This window comes from Poecilia formosa, unplaced genomic scaffold, assembly GCF_000485575.1.
Source record: "Poecilia formosa unplaced genomic scaffold, Poecilia_formosa-5.1.2 Scaffold654, whole genome shotgun sequence".
NCBI lineage: Eukaryota > Metazoa > Chordata > Actinopteri > Cyprinodontiformes > Poeciliidae > Poecilia > Poecilia formosa.
The window spans coordinates 162,904-180,538 of record NW_006800593.1 but is presented as its reverse complement, the minus strand read 5'-3'; the positions used below and the strand labels follow the sequence as shown (position 1 = coordinate 180,538).

The 17,635-nt window shown below is 38.4% G+C and overlaps 1 protein-coding gene and 2 long non-coding RNA genes across 6 annotated transcripts in view; 2 read left to right on the top strand and 1 right to left on the bottom strand.

Moving 5' to 3' along the window:
* The first annotated feature begins 2,957 nt into the window (after window positions 1–2,957).
* On the top strand, window positions 2,958–4,148 carry LOC107834534 (uncharacterized). The gene is made up of 2 exons (XR_001660325.1): window positions 2,958–3,890; window positions 3,968–4,148. It is a non-coding gene; the product is annotated as an uncharacterized LOC107834534 (long non-coding RNA).
* A 65-nt stretch (window positions 4,149–4,213) lies between these two features.
* Window positions 4,214–17,635, bottom strand: part of esr2b (estrogen receptor 2b) — an 80,356-nt gene continuing 66,934 nt past the window's right edge. Inside the window, exons 6-11 of the mRNA XM_007542082.2 lie at window positions 16,204–16,337; window positions 13,126–13,138; window positions 11,347–11,366; window positions 7,182–7,344; window positions 5,677–6,006; window positions 4,214–4,349 (exon numbers count right to left, since the gene is read on the bottom strand). Of these exons, the coding sequence (XP_007542144.1) occupies window positions 4,232–4,349; window positions 5,677–6,006; window positions 7,182–7,344; window positions 11,347–11,366; window positions 13,126–13,138; window positions 16,204–16,337 (778 nt within the window). The 3' untranslated portion in view covers window positions 4,214–4,231. The remainder of the gene's footprint in view (window positions 4,350–5,676; window positions 6,007–7,181; window positions 7,345–11,346; window positions 11,367–13,125; window positions 13,139–16,203; window positions 16,338–17,635) is intronic.
* On the top strand, window positions 7,463–9,522 carry LOC107834533 (uncharacterized). 4 transcript variants are annotated; one of them, XR_001660322.1, is made up of 5 exons: window positions 7,463–8,447; window positions 8,555–8,843; window positions 8,931–9,109; window positions 9,250–9,393; window positions 9,494–9,522. It is a non-coding gene; the product is annotated as an uncharacterized LOC107834533 (long non-coding RNA). The 4 variants fall into 4 exon arrangements; XR_001660323.1 differs by having other exon boundaries at window positions 7,464–8,843; window positions 9,250–9,405; XR_001660324.1 differs by having other exon boundaries at window positions 7,464–8,848.

Here is a 17,635-nt window from a genome sequence, read left to right as displayed (position 1 = left end):
ATCTCTTAAAATGACTCCACAAACTATCACTACTGCTTCTACATAATCATCCGTGTTTGGTCATTCTAAATTCCCGTATGCTATGTTGGGGGTTTTACTGGATTATCCTCTGGAATCGGGATGTTCGTGAGTGAAATCGGTTCGTGTGGTGTGTTGCCCCTGCCTTGTGGCTGAACACGAACCGATCAAACCTGTTGTACTTTTATCAGCTCTGTGGTCACAGAGGTTTGGAGAATCGGCCGACAATTCTTAAATCTTGCCGTCTAAACCAGACTTAAAACTTACAAGCTCTACTCATCTCCTCTCAACCACTGCCCAAACGCTCTCTGACTCTGGTCGCTATGGTAACGTTTACATATTCCTTCAAAATAAGATACAGATGTGCCACAAAAACGAACATTTTACTTTTGTGAAAATTTTAACTCACGATAATGACTAACGGGAGCCCTGAGTTTGTTTCTCTGCAACGAGACGGTCCCATCTGGGAGTGATGGGAGACAATGACACCCAAGGTGTTGCTTGAGCACAGCGTGCCTGGTCTCTACGTTGCGAAGCAGTTTGAAGCTTTATTGCCTCATTAGCAGCTGGTCGCCGCATGTTACGCAGAGCGGTGTTAAGAAAATAAATTTAAAATATGCTAGTTCTAAAACTTAGCAACATGTCTTGATCGAAACAGCCTAATTATAGTTTTCAGATTAATAACTTATTCTGCCCTATTGACCTTTATGTTACCTGTAGTTACAGCAGATTGTTTGCTAGGATCTTTTGAACTGCCCTTTGTCTGTGTGGGAAACAATTAGGAGAAGTTCCAGCTTTCACACTGATCTGTGAAAAGCCGTAAAACAGCATGAGTCCAGCCAGTGGAGGAGAAGCTCTGCTTCCACTTTGTTTAGTCAAAGGGGACAAATGGCCTTTGATCCTGGAAACAAATTGCAGGGAGTTTCTAACTTTGAAGAGGGTCCGAGATAGCTCCTGGTTGGTTGAGCAAAGATACGCCTTATTTGAAAAAATTAAAGACAAGAGTACGCCTTTACTATAAAACTTTGTACACAGGAGTAACAAATCAGATTTGCTCTTGCAATTCTCCAAAGACGTCTTTGCTTTTCTGTTCGTCGTTTCCATCTTTTGTCTTTTTCCTTATCTCAGGTAAATTCATGTGTTGTTGTTGCTCTGAATTTTCTGATGTTTTGTGATGTGTTTTTCTGGTGATAGTATGCATCTGTCTTGAATAAATGCTGATTATTGTGCCGCTGTTATCTCTATGTGATCTCATTTTCTGAATCCGGGCATAAGAGAGGATATAACGAGTCAAAAGGGTTAATAAGTTTTAGAATTTTTCCTCTCTTAATAGCGGGCTTGGAATGTGGGAGTTACCTACCGGTCAGAGATAAATCCATTCTCCTGTCTTTTCTCTGGGCCTTTTCCACTTCGCAAAGAAACTTTCCAAAGACATCTGATCTGTTTCTTACTCATTTTGCTGCTTGTGGGCTCAGTGCAAGTAACCAAGAGAATCCGGTTAAAGGATTTTCAAAATAAAAGATCCTCCAGACTCAAATAATACAGAAAACGGAAATATTTAATTATTTCTTGCGCGGCCCAGTACCAATTGGTCCACGGACTGGTACCGGTCCATGGACCGGGGGTTGGGGACCACTGGATTAGGGCATCCAAATCTGACATTGTAGTAATTATCTTTCGCTTTTACCGGGGATCTCTCTGCAGACATCCTTGTTTTCTTTAGAGCGGTTGTTTGCTTTTGAAAAAAATTGTAGACTCCATGGGAGGAGATGTAATCTGGCAGTTTTGTCATCCAACAGCCAATGACAGCCAATTTGTAAACAGATATAAAGAACAATTATTTTTCTTCAATGCACTGTAGAACTAAGATCACCCAAAATAATGTACCTTTAGTTCACTGCTTATGGCAGTAAGAAAATACTGATTTTAAACAACATATACATAATCGCCTTTGAGAAATAGACTGGATTAATTAGGATATTGGTACCAACACCAATTTATAAATGCAGTTTAATCATAGTAAAAGGTATTACACATGGCACACAAAAGGAAACATTGCATGGAACAACAATGGGATAATTTTGTTATTTTCATTACTTATCTATTTACTTGCCTATTTATTTGCACCCATCCATCTGTCACAACATTCTACATTTCTAATGGTTGTGCAGACAACATCACATCACCCTGTGGTCAAAGTTCAAGACGGGAGTGATCCTAACCAGGGCTTTTTATTTTACAAGTAACTTTAAACATTAATTTTGATTTAGTGAATTACAACTACAGCCTATAACATTTCCGCACCTGGACGATAACTGTGCTATTTGCACAGGATATGTGATGAAATTTCAATCTTGAGATGACACATATGACACAGTGCAGTTAAATTATTTTGTGATTATGGAACAGTTTCCATCTTTTCCAACATCGTACCTCTAACATAGTAGTGCACATCAATTGGTGTCCCACGATCGGAACAACCTTTCTCTCGTTCGCTGAAGTAAAAATTATTGACATGTCAATCATATTGGTCGCTATATCTGTAATATAGCTTCTGGTATAACTTTTCCTTGGAAAACTTTCAAATAAACCAACACATTCTCACTCCCAACTCGTCACATATTGACGCTTGGGCAGGTACCCTCGGCGTCACATATTGACGCCGAGGGTACCCCCTTCGCGTCAATATGTGACGTGAAGGATTCTCTCATTGAATGTTGTACCCATAGACATAATATAAGCATAGAGGCCTCATGGACCGCTCCGGCGCAGGAAATACGGCGGCCATCTTGGAGCGGTATACCCTCCTACTTTGCTCAATCAAAACAGCAGAAGATGCCTCAGCACTGAGGGATATTGTTGTTCGGATCTATGGATTATTGATGTGAGGGCTCCACAGACAACATTTCACAAGTAAGATGGACATATTATTNTCACACTACAGTCACTCACAGACACTCAGACACTGTTGGCAAGCTGCCCTTGGGCAGTCTGACAGAGGTGAGCTTGCTTCCAGGTCCACCAAGACTCTCTGACCCCCACCACCAGGTAAGTCAGGTGAAGTGTCTTCCCAAAGACGTTCTGTCTTTGGGAAGACACAGATAGAGGCGAGTGAAGCGGGGATCGAACCAGCAGCCTGCTGACGGTGGGGCAAACTCCCACCATCGTCACAACCCAAAATATGGGTTTCTGTGTAATTTCAAGTCCTTTCACATCTATATGTGTTGCTTTCTCCTGCCCTAGAGCTTGTGTCTTGTAATCATATGTGCTAGTGCACAGTATTGTTCTTAATGCAGAACAAGACTGTGAATTTTGAGTTTTTCTCATGTTGAAGAACCTCTGAGGTGGTAGGTAATTATCTACCAGGTGATAGATAATTACTAGTCAAATCATTCAGAAAACAGAAAAAGCTGTCAGGTTTCATTTTTTAATGCTGTAGTGTCAAAGTCCATACTTAGAATGATTATAGCTGGTGGTTAATATTTTTTGGATTTCACTTTAAGCTGTGGCTTCAAACATAAACTTTACAAACAAAAACTTTAATTGTATAAATTCAGCCTTAGATGAAGCAAGCAAACAGAGAAATCTTTAACAGTCACTTTGGTAAAAGGCCACATAGCATCGTCCTGCTCCACTGACAATTTGCACAAAAGTAGAAAAACACTGAATGAACAGGCACCAATGAGATACCAAAGTACACAAGATATAGCATTAGTGCAAGAGGAAAATTTCACTGCAGAGTGACAAAAACACTGTCTTTTTCCTCAGAGTAACAGTACTCATGGAAATCATGGATGTTAGCTTTATGGTCTACATGCACCTTTAGATTTTCATATCCAAACATCTCTTCTGACAAAGAAGAGATATTCCAGGTCCACCAGAACATCTGGTGGACCAGATGACCAGATGTTCTACCACGTCATATCCAAACATCTCTTCGTCAGAAGAGATGTTTGGATATGACGTGTTCTGAATATTACATCAAGATGAAGAGAAAGGATACCAGTACTGCACATTGAGCTGCTAGGTAGAAGTTAGATTACATTTTTATGAACACTTGACATAGAGCACAATCACAAAAAAATACTACAAAGCCTGGTACAATCAAAATGACCAGAAAGATCTAAAAACAAAAAATTAAAATTTCACAACAGCACCTGGTGCTTTTTTTGTGTTTGCTTCTTTTTAAAGTCAGTTTTCTTTTTATGATCTTTTAATTATCTTCCAAGGTGGTTTCCATGACTACTTGATCAGCAATTATGTAACCAGGTGGCTCCCCTGAAGAACTGGCATCCCTTCCGTCCATAGACCAGTGTTCAGGAGCGGTGTAGCTGTGGGAGAAGTGTATGTGGTCACTTATAGTTCTGACAAATAAAACCTGGGTACTCACCCAAAGCTTATCTCGAAAATGGATAAGCAACAAGCAAAACCATGACGACACATGCAGGAGCATCGGAGACAGCTAGTATTAGAAGCAGTTATGAGGCCAAGTTATGGAGGTTTTTAAAGAAAGTTTGAATCTTAAGGACTACATACTATTTGGCAAAAAAAAACAAATGTCCAAATTCAAAGTTCTTAAAGGGGCAGCCACATAGCACAATCAAGTAACTAATAGTAGTTATATTACTTTCAATTGTTATAAAAATGCCCTATATATCAAATATGACTTTAAACAAACCCCACCCCTCGCCCGGAACGCTGGCTGGAGATAGGCACCAGCAACCCTCCCGACCCCACTGAGGGACAAGGGTGTAAAGAAAATGGATGGATGGATGGACTTTAAACAAATTTGACTTTAAAATGTAACATATTTAAATTGGGCCACAGTCTCTTTAAGAATATCCAGGTCCTTCCAACACTACACCTACAGGAAGTCATCACAATATCGCTCCTCTAACAATGTTCTTACCAGCGTTGCACTGAGAAGGATAATGAGCTCAGCTGATACGCTATTCCATCAGGTATTTGCAAATTGCTGCTGGCTAGACTGACGTAGTTGAGAATGGGGGATGGTAGAGGGGTGGAAAGTAGGAGAAGTATGAAGCTTGGAAACTGCAGCTCCGAAGCGGACGTTTGTCCTTGAAAGCAGCGCTCAGTTCCTCCAATCTGTACAAAACAAGTGTTTTGTACAAAACAAGTGTTTTGTACAGATTTCTCTTGCCACAAGAGATTAAAGAATTTCTCAAACATACATGAGGGTACATTTATATATCAAAAACATCCAGGTATGTTCTTGTTATAATAACATTATAACACGAAGAAAAGCTAAAACAATCAATCATTACTACCCCTTTAAGATATGAAAAATGGTAAATGACTTGTACTTGTACAGTGCTTTATTAGGTCCAGAAACTCTGATAGGACCTGGTTGTAGTCCTACATTCTACATTCAGTCATTCACACACTAAGCTACATTATATCACAGTTACCCTTGGCCCCCCTTACCACCACGAGCTGGTAAGAAGGATGAAGTGCCTTGCCCAAGGACACTTTGGGGGCTCAAAACAGAAACCCACCTAGTTACAAACTCTTATCACAGACGCCATGGCTACCCCATGTAAAAAATATTGATGCATATTCAACATGTCATGATAGTATTATGTGAAAGCACATTACATTAATGTTGAATGACACGAGTGCTAGACTTTTGAAACTTACTCCTCACTTTTCATTTGAGATCCTATTGGAGAAGAAGACAGGAGGCCTTGAGACTGCATGTGTCTAACCATCATATGGTCTTGAACTGGTTCCTCTGGAGGCACCATACAAATATCAGTGCTGGGACTGGTGGTGAAGGTCTGATCTAAAACAGCCTGCAGGTAAAATGGAGGGGGGATGGGGTTACAGTAGGTCTCAGAGGTCGGCGAGGATGCAGCAGTTTGACTGCTGCTGCTGGATGTGTTGGCATCCAGCATTTCCAGGAGAAGGTTGTACACCAGAACCACGTTCTTCTTCTTCATGGTCGACAAGTGGTCCATGCCTTTGTTGCTGTGGAGAGAGAAGGCGAAGAACTGAAAAAGCCATGTTCACTATGTCTTCTCTGAAACTAAAAAGAAACTATCTCATGTTTCATTTGTGTATTTCTGTTGTGTTCTGTGTTTTCTGTGTAGTTATTTTGAGGTTTTCTGTGTTTAGTCCAGTCCCTGTCCTGTCTTCCCTGTTGATTGCTTCCCAGGTGTGACTCATTCCCTGATTACCCTCCCTGTGTATTTAAGTTCACCTGTTGTCTTTGTCTCTTGTCGGATCCTCGTCAAGTGTTAGTCTCCCTAGTGTCACGTCGCCTGTCTGTTTCCCCCAAGCTGCTTGCATCTGGACTGTTTCTACATTAAACCTTCATCTTTGTCTTCTTCAACCTGGGTCTCGGTGTTCTTTCTCACCGCAATCAACCACAAATCATGACAATTTCCGTGTATTGTAATGTGATTCTGTGTTATGAATTACATGAGAGGTGTTCAAAGTTTGAACACCTCTCATTGTTTTAGAACTTAAGCCTGCTTTAAACTTCTCCATAGCCATTGCCCTGACCTATCTGCAATGTTTATAATGGTTGATTGCTAGTGGTCTCAAATATACTAACATTAGTGTTAGTGTTCCAGCTGTGATGCCAGCTGTTTCTGCTCTTAGAAATAGCTGGTGGAGTTTAGCTATAAACCAGTAAGTGAAACATTTTGACGTTAAACTTAGAAACCAAGTTAGACATCAGATCACACATTTCCCCTCCCACTACAACCACAGAGTCCAGAAAGTGGTCAAAAATTCTACAATTTGACGAATTGGATTAATTCAAACATTAAATTCTTTGTAGCAGTTATACTTGAAAAGCAACCAACTCCCACTCCAAACTGTGAGGAAATGGGATGGTAGAATGCATTATACTGTGCTGAGCATGACAACAGGGGAAAGAAACAGCAGCAATCTGATTGGGATTGCAACATGCTATATTAAGATATCATCACAATAAATGGGTGCAAAAGATGAACGTGGCACACTATTTGTGAAAAAAGTCAAATTGTGCACAATTTTGTGTTGGTCTGTTACATAAATCTCAGTGGTATACAGTAAGGATTGTGGTTGGAATGTAACAGAATGGGAAGTTCAGTGAGTGAGAGATTCTGACAGATATATGGATGCTTCTTCATTATGTCATTTTCAGATGTGTGCACCTGACATGACGAATGTGGGAGAGCAGCATGGTGAGGTGGCCAAGGCGAAGAGTTTGCTGCTGTGTGGACAAGCCCAGTTTGGAAATGGCCCAAACCAGAGCATCAATGACTGAGTCCAGAAGNAATTTACCAACTATTTTTGTGTATGATATCAATGATTTACACCAAATAAATTTAAGAGAATTTAAGATGCATTTTCTTTTGTGATTGCATGCAAACTGTTCTGTAAACATTTAATATTTTTGATTGAAATAATAAAAATAAGGACGGATCCCACAAAAACCCAAGAAGAAGAATACAATGACGTCATCCTATGCGACACTTACACTCCGGTGAGTAGAAACCTGCACCTGTCAAAAATGTTTTTGTACTCTAAAACCAAAAATAACTCCAAAGTGTTACGTTATAAAGTTACTGATGGTAGTTTTAGGACTTAATGGCAGTAGGACTGTGATGCGAATGATTGAAGACACATTTGTAACATTTTTTTTTTGCCGGAAAATATACGGTGGAGGCTAGCTAAATTAGCCTCTTGGAGGCTAATTGTACCTGTACCCTGTACCTGTGCTTAATACGTTTAATTAACCATGATAAAGTCACATAATAGTATTTATAGTCATGCTTGTTGTTGCCACTTTGTAAAATTGGAGGGTAGCTAAAACATCAGTGCCCCTAGGCTGTGATGATCTTAAAGTTTTGCTTATGAATCCTGTATGAATACACTGATTGCAGCTAGGTCATTTACTTGAATTAAAAATGAACTTGCATCAGTACAGGCAAATTTCTTTCCTCCTGTCTATGTTATTTATTGCTGTTGCAAGTCAGATGAAGAGAAGTAAAGAGCTGAGAACCTGATCTTTGAACAGACAGAGAACATAGGTCAGGAGCAGCCTGGGTTGCTTACTGAGGAGGATCCAATGATGACACCAGAGAACCAGGAAGAGACTGTGCTAGTGCTTGATCTTGTTCCTGTTTCTCTTCCTGTTGTCCCATCCTCTCAGTCTTTTCAGAAGAAGACCCAGAAGCACCTCTCCAGCTGCCTCTCCTCCCACTCAGTCTGTTTCCCCCCATAGATCAGCCACATCTGCATTCATGTCACCTGCTGACCATGCCGTCTCCTTAAGTCTGGGTGGCCGATAAGAAGAGAAAGCGTAAATTATAATGTTAAGGAAGGATCCCTTCAAGTGTCAAGCTTGTACCCCAGATGTGCTTTCAGTTTCAGTGGATGGAAATTGCAAGTATTACTATTTAAAGAATTGCAGCAAGGTATTGTAAAATGTGTACAATATAACAATTCTTTGTATATGTTAGTGATGTTCACTACCTTTGGATTATAACACCTCATGAAGTGTATTTTATTGCTTGTTTTTCAGATTGGAGGAATAGGCTGTATTTCAGGACCTTTTCATAGCCAAGGATGAAAATGTAGGAAAATTTGTGGACTGTATACACTCTTGTATACGCTCTTAGAGATAGGGTCTGAGATATTTGCATAACCCTTGTTCTTTTCAACAAAGGCTGGCCAACAGACAATCACCTTGTATGGATGTAACATGCAAGTACTGGCCATATCTTGAAAACTAACAAAAAGCTGTCATGAGCTCCAACACCTGTTTAAAATGAAGCCATTTCTCTCAATTTTCCATAGCAAAGCCCATGAATGTAAGGTAAGGAACACTGACCAGGTTTTGAATAACCTTGCTGGTACATCTTTGACACAGTTGATATTGTTTGTGCATGCTTGTGCAGATACAGATGGACACAAAGCTTGTGCCAAGGCTCATCGCAAGATCAGAAAGGAGAAAACATCTTAGCTTTGGTTTTAGAAGATGTTGGTCACTTGAAGACTGATACAGACACAGAAGTTCTGTCTATGGAAGAGATCCTGTCCGGTGACACAACATTGCCATGGCAGCAATCACTCAGTGGTAAGTAAACATACACTAATATGTTTTATACTGTCTTCATACCTGACAGATAATGTGACTAGATACTCCAGAGGTTGACCTAAACTTACAAACTTAAACTTTTACTGAGTTGATTTGTCCTTTTCATAAATGCATTTCAGACTCTGTCAGTCTTCACACAAGAACAAGGGCAATCAATGATAGTAAAGAAGAGGAAAAGAGGATCCTTGTTGATGGACCATCACTGGAAATCTCTGTCATCTTATGAAGACACTCTAAAGGAGTTTCCCGCCTGTTATCGGGAGGTAAATTTAAAAGTATGTTTTTAAGTAATGCATAAACATACCAAAAGTTAAAGCATCTAAATTTTGTATTTCTATTTTTGATTTATGTTCAACTTTAAAGGTTTGTCCTGTGCCCTAACTGACGAAGGTTTAGAGTTGGGCTACAGAGCTCAATTGTAGAGAAAATGTATCTTTAAACCAGTACTTTCAGAAAGCATTTGAAGATTAAGCCATCTCTACCACTCAATTTGAGATTAGTGATGGACCCCAATCTTTTAAACAGTATAACATTGCGCTTTTCTCCTAGAGAAACACTATGTCAGTCAAACATAATTTAGATTACTATGCTAACGTAGTTTAAATTACAGTAGACTCAAACTGATTCAATATTAATTTACTAAACTGTAATGTTGAAGGACTTCAATCTGGGTTTCCTGGGCATACACAAAATAAGCTGCAAATGTTAACTTAAATAATTAACCTTAGACAGGTAAACATGCTATGCAAAATACTTCTCCATAAAACTTTATGTGTAAATACTGATTACATTGAATAAAACACATAACAAATAGCTTCACACAGTTCTGCAAGTGTGTAGGTGTTATAATATTATAATTTTATTATAGCATTTTGCAAATACAGTCTTGATTGACAAAATCCATGACACAAAAAAGATATTAAAATTATAGCTTTTTGAGATAAAAAAAGACACTTCCAATTAGTTATATTGAAATAAAGTTGTGCTTATTTTGTTATGTATTTTTATAGACTTTGTACATCCCCATCAACATTAAAAACACCCAAAAAGAAATGTGTACATGTTTAAAGTTTTTAAGACTTTAGGTCATATTTACTGAACGAACTCTACAAACAATTCTGTTCTAAATTTCAAGACTTAATACAGGCACAATACCTGCCTGATGCAGTGACTCAATCAGCCTCACTTAGTCTTTAACAGAACTTGACAAAAATGTGTCAGTAAACAGCCCAACATAAGCTTACATATATTACAACCATAACATTCATTTCAGTGAATGGCCGAAAACAATATTACACAGAAAACTTTGTAAAATGGTCCAACTGCAGTAAAAAAAAGAAAAGAAATTAATACTTTGTAATACAGAAAAGAAAAGGCAACATCATGGAAGGACTTGTTCGCTGTCTGAAGGAAGTGGCACTTGGTGGACAGCAACATGAGAGGATTTACTTGGAGGTCCCCAGGTATCATCCCAGATTTTTCCGCTAGAAATGAACAATAAAATCAGGATGTGGACTTTTTGTGCTGTAAGGTTCACAAATCTCTCTTTCTAAGATGTATACCTGACTTTAAAAGGAGGTAATGTAGCCAAAGTATGTTCTCTGCCTACATCCACCCAAACGCCAACTAGTACTTAATCTTGTTTTGTCCCAAAGATACAATATTATCTTGACTTAAGTGTTAAATGATAAACTGACTGCAGTCATTTTTACCACTAGACAAACAATGAAAATCTCTTGTAATGCTTCAGTTTCTTAGAAAAGTCTAAAAATCAAAACAGAAAAAAGTGAGTTTCAGATTTAATTTCCAGCTTATGTGAATTATAAAAGGCACAGTGTTAAATAATAAGTGTTGAACCACCTTTAAAAAGTCCAAATATCAAAATCAGCATACCTTTGCTGATAAACGGCCTAATTACGATATTTGGAGTTCTATCTCTATATTTCTATGTTTCTGTGCACATGCTGACTTTTTTGTGTAAATTTGTTTAACCCAAAGATGTTGTGACTTATGTGGCATAAGTACTACTGATTCATGTTGTGATGCCTGTTTTTGTCCTCATAAAAAATAAAGATAAATATAAAGAAAGAAAAGAAGTCTGGTAGGTCGGTAATTAAAGTCACAAAGTTTATAAGTAAACAACTGTGGTTATTTTTGCAGACCACTGCCTCCCATATCACCCCTCCCCCCATCTACTCATCTGTACCTTGGCATGTTTGACTGGGGTGGGGATGTACTGTCACAGGGTGGATTAGTTAAACTTTTAGACTTACCGCATTAGTTCTACGCCCAGGGATTGATTTTGTGTACTACATTTCCACCAACCTAAATAACAAGAAAAGGAAAAAAATAATTTTAAAAACAAGAAGAAATGAAGTCAAAGTGTATACACTTGAAAACTGAAAACTAGTGTGCTAACTGTCATATTTTATAATCCTTCTAAACTTTACTCTTCTTTACATGGATTTACAGACTTTCTCAAATTAGTTTAATATTGATTTTAACCACTTTACAATGGCCACATAAATGGAAACTAAGCTCAAAACAAGTTGTCTTTACTTATAAAGGGTCCCTGTAGGTTTTCTGTTTCTGTGAGAATTTTGACATTTTAGGGCTGAAGTCGCGAGATCAGTTTTCTTCTGGGTTCGATTCCCGGCCCGAGGTCTTTCTGCTTGGAGTTTGCATGTTCTCCCTGCGCATGGTGGGTTCTTTCCGGGTTCTCCAGCTTTCTCCCACAGTCCAAAAACATGACTATCAGATTAATTGGTTTCTCTAAATTCTCCCGAGGTGTGAGTGTGTGTGTGCATGGTTGTGTGTCCTGTCTGTTTCTGTGTTGCCCTGTGACAGACTGGCAATCTGTCCTGGGTGTACCCCAGCAACCCTCCCACACTAGGGACAAGGGTGTAAGAAAATGGATGAATGTAAAGAAAACAAAACTTACGCTTTCTCTTCTTATCGGCCACCCTGAGTTAAGGAGATGGCATGGTCAGCAGGTGACATGAATGGAGATGACGGAGTGGGAGGAGAGGCAGCTGGAGAGGTGCTTCTGGGTCTTTTCTTCTTCTGAAAAGGCTGAGGATGGGACAACAGGAGGAGAAACAGGAACAAGATCAAGCACTAGCACAGTCTCTTCCTGGTTCTCTGTTGTCATCATTGGATGCTCCTCAGTAAGCATCCCAGGCTGCTCCTGACCTATGTTCTCTGTCTGTTCAAGATCAGGTTCTCAGCTCTTTACTTCTCTTCATCTGGCTTGCAACAGCAATAAATAACATAGACAGGAGGAAAGAAATTTGCCTGTACTGATGCAAGTTCATTTTCAATTCAAGTAAATGACCTAGCTGCAATCAGTGTATTCATACAGGATTCATAAGCAAAACTTTAAGATCATCACAGCCTAGGGGCACTGATGTTTTAGCAACCCTCCAATTTTACAAAGTGGCAACAACAAGCATGACTATAAATACTATTATGTGACTTTATCATGGTTAATTAAATGTATTAAGCACAGGTACAGGGTACAGGTACAATTAGCCTCCAAGAGGCTAATTTGAGAGGCTAATTTAGCTAGCCTCCACCGTATATTTTCCGGCAAAAAAAAAAATGTTACAAATGTGCCTTCAATCATTCGCATCACAGTCCTACTGCCATTAAGTCCTAAAACTACCATCAGTAACTTTATAACGTAACACTTTGGAGTTATTTTTGGTTTTAGAGTACAAAAACATTTTTGACAGGTGCAGGTTTCTACTCACCGGAGTGTAAGTGTCGCATAGGATGACGTCATTATATTCTTCTTCTTGGGTTTTTGTGGGATCTGTCCTTAGTTTTATTATTTCAATCAAAAATATTAAACGTTTACAGACCAATTTGCATGCAATCACAAAAGAAAATGCATCTTAAATTCTCTTAAATTTATTTGGTGTAAATCATTGATATCATACACAAAAATAGTTGGTAAATAAAAAAAAAAGCTTTTAAATCAAGCTAACAAAAACCACAATGAAAACCCTCCGGTTTTATATTTTACTGAGTTATTTTTAAATACCGAATTAAAGTNAGTTAATCTTAAGACATAGAAAAAGTACAAGTTAATATCATGATCACCTTGATAGAATTGATCATTGTGGATACCTCTCGCTTCATATTTCTGTGTGTTGCATACATCAAAGTAACAGACACAAATGGAGAGACCAGACTCACAAAGTGTTTAATTTCCTCATATTTAGATCTAGATTTGTTAGATCTAGACCTGTTTGACAATAGTTATCTGATTTCCATAGAAACAGTTAACAGTCTTCTTTTGCTGGAGACTATGTCTCTGGTCCCTCCGTCCATGCTGCTCCTCTGCCTACATCTGCCATCTTCAAACCTCTAATAGTTTCCACCTGATTTCATCAGAAGAGGTGCATGAGAAAGATGAAACCCTCCAACTGTGAGCCTTACCCAGCCTCCTTCAAAAAAATCACAAATCACCGCCTTAAGTTATCCGATCACCTCTCATGAAAACCACTCTCTCCAGAATGGTCATGACAACTCCATCTTAAAGATAGCCATAATCAGATCACGCTTCAAAAAACCCACTCTTGACCCAGAAGTTCTTTCAAATTACAGACCTATCTCCAATCTGCCCTTCATATCATACAGCACAGAGACCTCTATTTCTTAGATATTGGTCTTAATCTCTTTTATTTATTTATTTATTAATTATTCATGCTTGAGAAATCCTGTAATCTCATTAAATGAATCTCCTAGGGAATCACCCAGCTGTGCAAAATGCCTGGGTGGGCCTTGAAATATGCAGCTCCTCCTGGGAGTTACTAACAAAAGTCTTAATTGCAGCCAAATAGAAAATAACAGCTTTAGTAAGATACTACAGCCTCATGAAGTGTGAGGTTTGCATGTTTCTACAGATCCTTCATCCTGATAATGTGGCTCATCAACAAACCTAAAGACTGTTTTTGTTTGTAGCAAACACTCTGGATGAAAAACTAGAAAGTGGACAAGAGGATAAGCTATAAATCAACCTGTCCACGAGTACAGAGGACACAATAAAGAGCAGAGACACAACTTTCTTCTTATCCAAATTCATCATTCCCTTTACCTCTGGATTTTTTCTCCACCTTTCACCATGTCACTTCTTGCACAATTTGTTCTTTTTTGGAAGACCAGCTGCAGTAGAGCAGAATCAATAGAGGCCAGACTCTGGCAGAGTTGTGTGTTCTGTTGGGAGGAGGAAACTTTGTTCGAAAAGGTCAGTCACCTCCATAAAACCTGTATCATGTCTGCTGGTCAGGAGGAGGGGCAGGAAGAGGGTGCTGTGACCACTGGAAACCACTTCACCCCATACTGGCAGGTCATTTCATCCACATTTTCTTGCAGATCAGTAGAAAAAAGCTCTCTGCATGGGGTTTGATAGGTTTGGTTTGCACCCAAACCTATCAAAGTAACCCAAAGTCAAACTCATAAAATTTGTGAAAAAGTCATGGTGATGATCATAACAAATCATCACCATGACTTGTTATGATTGCTGCTAAATAGTGCTGCAAATGAGCTACTACTCCTTAAAATACTGAATTTTATTTAGCAATATTGTAATTCGGTATGGGACTTCCATATGGTACATGACCTGTACTTGTATAATACTTTATGAAGTCCAGAGGACACCACAGTTCCTCACACTCCTTTCAGTCATTCACACACTGATAGTGGCAAGTTACTAGAAAGTAGCCTGACTCCCCCAGCAGAAAAGGCGGTGAAGGACAAGGACAGAGATGGCTCAAGGACAGAGATGGCCAGAGAGTGGATTGAGCCAGAGACCCACTCCGGTCGCCATTGTTTTATGATGGTTGTTCCTTGTGGTGATTAAATAATGCCACAGCCACAATTTTCTTTGTTGTCAAATGGGGAGGGAAAGTAAAATATTATTTTAATAAGCTAGTTTAGCAAATTATCTTATTAAAATAATATTTCATTTTCCCTTATGCTTTGCACTGTGAACAGGTTGTTTGTACACCAAATGTTGTTCTTTGTTAGCTTTCAGAGCTAATTTGGCCTCATTCCAGTTCATCAAAACAAACCTCAGTACTTGTGATGATTGCTGCTAAATAGCAATCACATTGAACTGTGATATTATTGCATTGTTTATAAGTTATTGGTTTCAGTTTATCTTGATTGGTTCCTTTTTATATTTTTTCCCTCCACAATTTTTTTGTTTTTCTTAATCTTTTCATTTTTCTTGGTAGTTTTTCCTTGGAATCTCACGTAGTTACTCACCTAACTACGTGAGATTCCTGGTTAAAGCTTTTTAGCTAGAATTTGAAGTATTTTGTTAATAAATTTTCATATTTTGAAGAAAAGTTGTTTGCTCTGTACATGTGTGCAGCGCTCGCTGTTTGAATACAATTCACAAGTTCCCCTTTTCATTCAATGTTCATACCACATCTTATGCAATTTTTCATAAAACAATACTTAACAGAGACTGAAAGTTGTTCGGCTGCTATTTCCCAATAATCAGGCAGTAATAATTTCTTAATAATTTGATAATTTATTTTAAATTATTAACTTTGTTGCTAATTGCCTTTATTAATAAATTTATTAATATGCTATAAATAACATATTAATAGTTATTTATAGCCAAACCAATTATCGTTGCACAATACTAACAGACTGCTAAAAGTCCTGCTTTTAGAGAGGCAGTCACACTAATGACTGCCTTTTCACTCTTCTTTCAGTCTTGTGCTTATGCTGGGGGTAAAACAGCATTTTTACCCTCAGCATAAGCACAAGACTTTCTGAATAATCTTGTTTTCATTTTAGAAAATGTCGTTTTATGTTTCAGCCTTTCTTTTAATGTATGTGAACCAGAGATGTGGTGACTGTCACTAACCCTCCATGTTCAATATTATGACAGTAACAAAGCTGAGGGTCAAACTCATCTAGGTTATGTAAGGACCTAAAGCACACATTGCTTTAGTGATTACACAGCACCAAGCACACTTTGTATCTTTATGCAACCTTGGTGTAATTTGTTGTCATAATGTTTTTTTTTGTTTTTTTGTGTTGGTGAAACTCACTGGAATTGAGCAGGATCATGGCCTTGAGACAGACGTACTCCTCCCTCTGCAACTTGAGTTCTCGAAAGCGAGAGGTTGCTGCAAGAAGCATGTCGAAAATCTCCATGATGCCCTCCACACACTGCCCCTCTTCCCTGAAAAGACAGAGTAAATGGTAAATGATTCAGTGCTTTATCAAATCTATAAAACCCCAAAGCGCCTTACTTTACATTCAGTAATTCACACATTGATGGTGGTAAGCTACTGGGTAGTAGCCACAGATGTCTGGCGCCACCGGTCTCTTTGACCATCACTACCAGCTTGTACTGGCTGCGCTTATTTCCTTCTAGTGGGTGTGAATTCACAATATATGTGTCTAACTACCTTCTGATAAATCCAGATTAGTTGGTCTTGAAGGCTAAATGATTATCTGTGAAAATTCAGATATAGTCTGCTGGGCTTTCTGTATGGAAGAAGATTAGGGCCACTGAAAAAAAAAGTTAAATTCTGACATTAATCTCAAAATTCTGTTCTTTTTTGGATTGTTCTCTCAACAATTAGTGTTTATTTTATCTCTACACCTGTGAGAACTTTATTATTTTTTGATATTTTAGCAGTAATGCTATATTTTATGTTGAATAAATGATGTGTAACACAGGACCTAACAGAATGCTTTGAAATTTAGGTCATTCTAATGGCCATGTTATTCAAATTAACAATGGAATGTTTCATCTTTGCAAATCTATAACCTTATATCTTGCCTCCAATATGTATTTTGCTGTAAATTCAATATTTACATGTGGCTTGGTTTGCAGTGACTAAACTGATCACCTAATTTAATTGGGAAAAATGTTTAATTTTACAGGATAATATTTAACCACAGGGTGAAGTATTCAGAGATATGAAAATGATGGAAACAGAATTCAAGAAACTGCTACAAATGAACTGACAGAACTGACATGACAGAAAACCATTTATTTGTCTTTTCAAACATTAATTAAAATAGTTAAAGCTACACATTTAATAATTATACATGGTCTCTTACACTTAACCCCTTAACCTGCACTGGAACGTCCGCGTTTTTCCATTGTTTTTTCCGGGGCTGAGATTTAAGGGTTTAAACTCTGCCGGTGTCCATTCTGACGCTTTTATTGGGCAGCCTAGAGCCCCTTTTGATTGACGCCACATTCGACCAATAGCTTTTTAAGCTTTTTAAGAGCCAATCATATCCAGAGAGCGACTTGAGCTTGTTTTGACATGCCTGCATTCTCTGTGGAATATTTCTGACTGGTCAACTCGAAAACTAAATCTAAAGCCACCGATGTGTAGCTAACACGTGTCGTGTCATAAGGATGGATATAAGGCATTTTGGGGTTTGTTTTGACTTGAATCCATCAGCTACATGCATTACCACGCATAATCTGTGCGCCTTTGCTGCGTCAAAGTCAGGCTC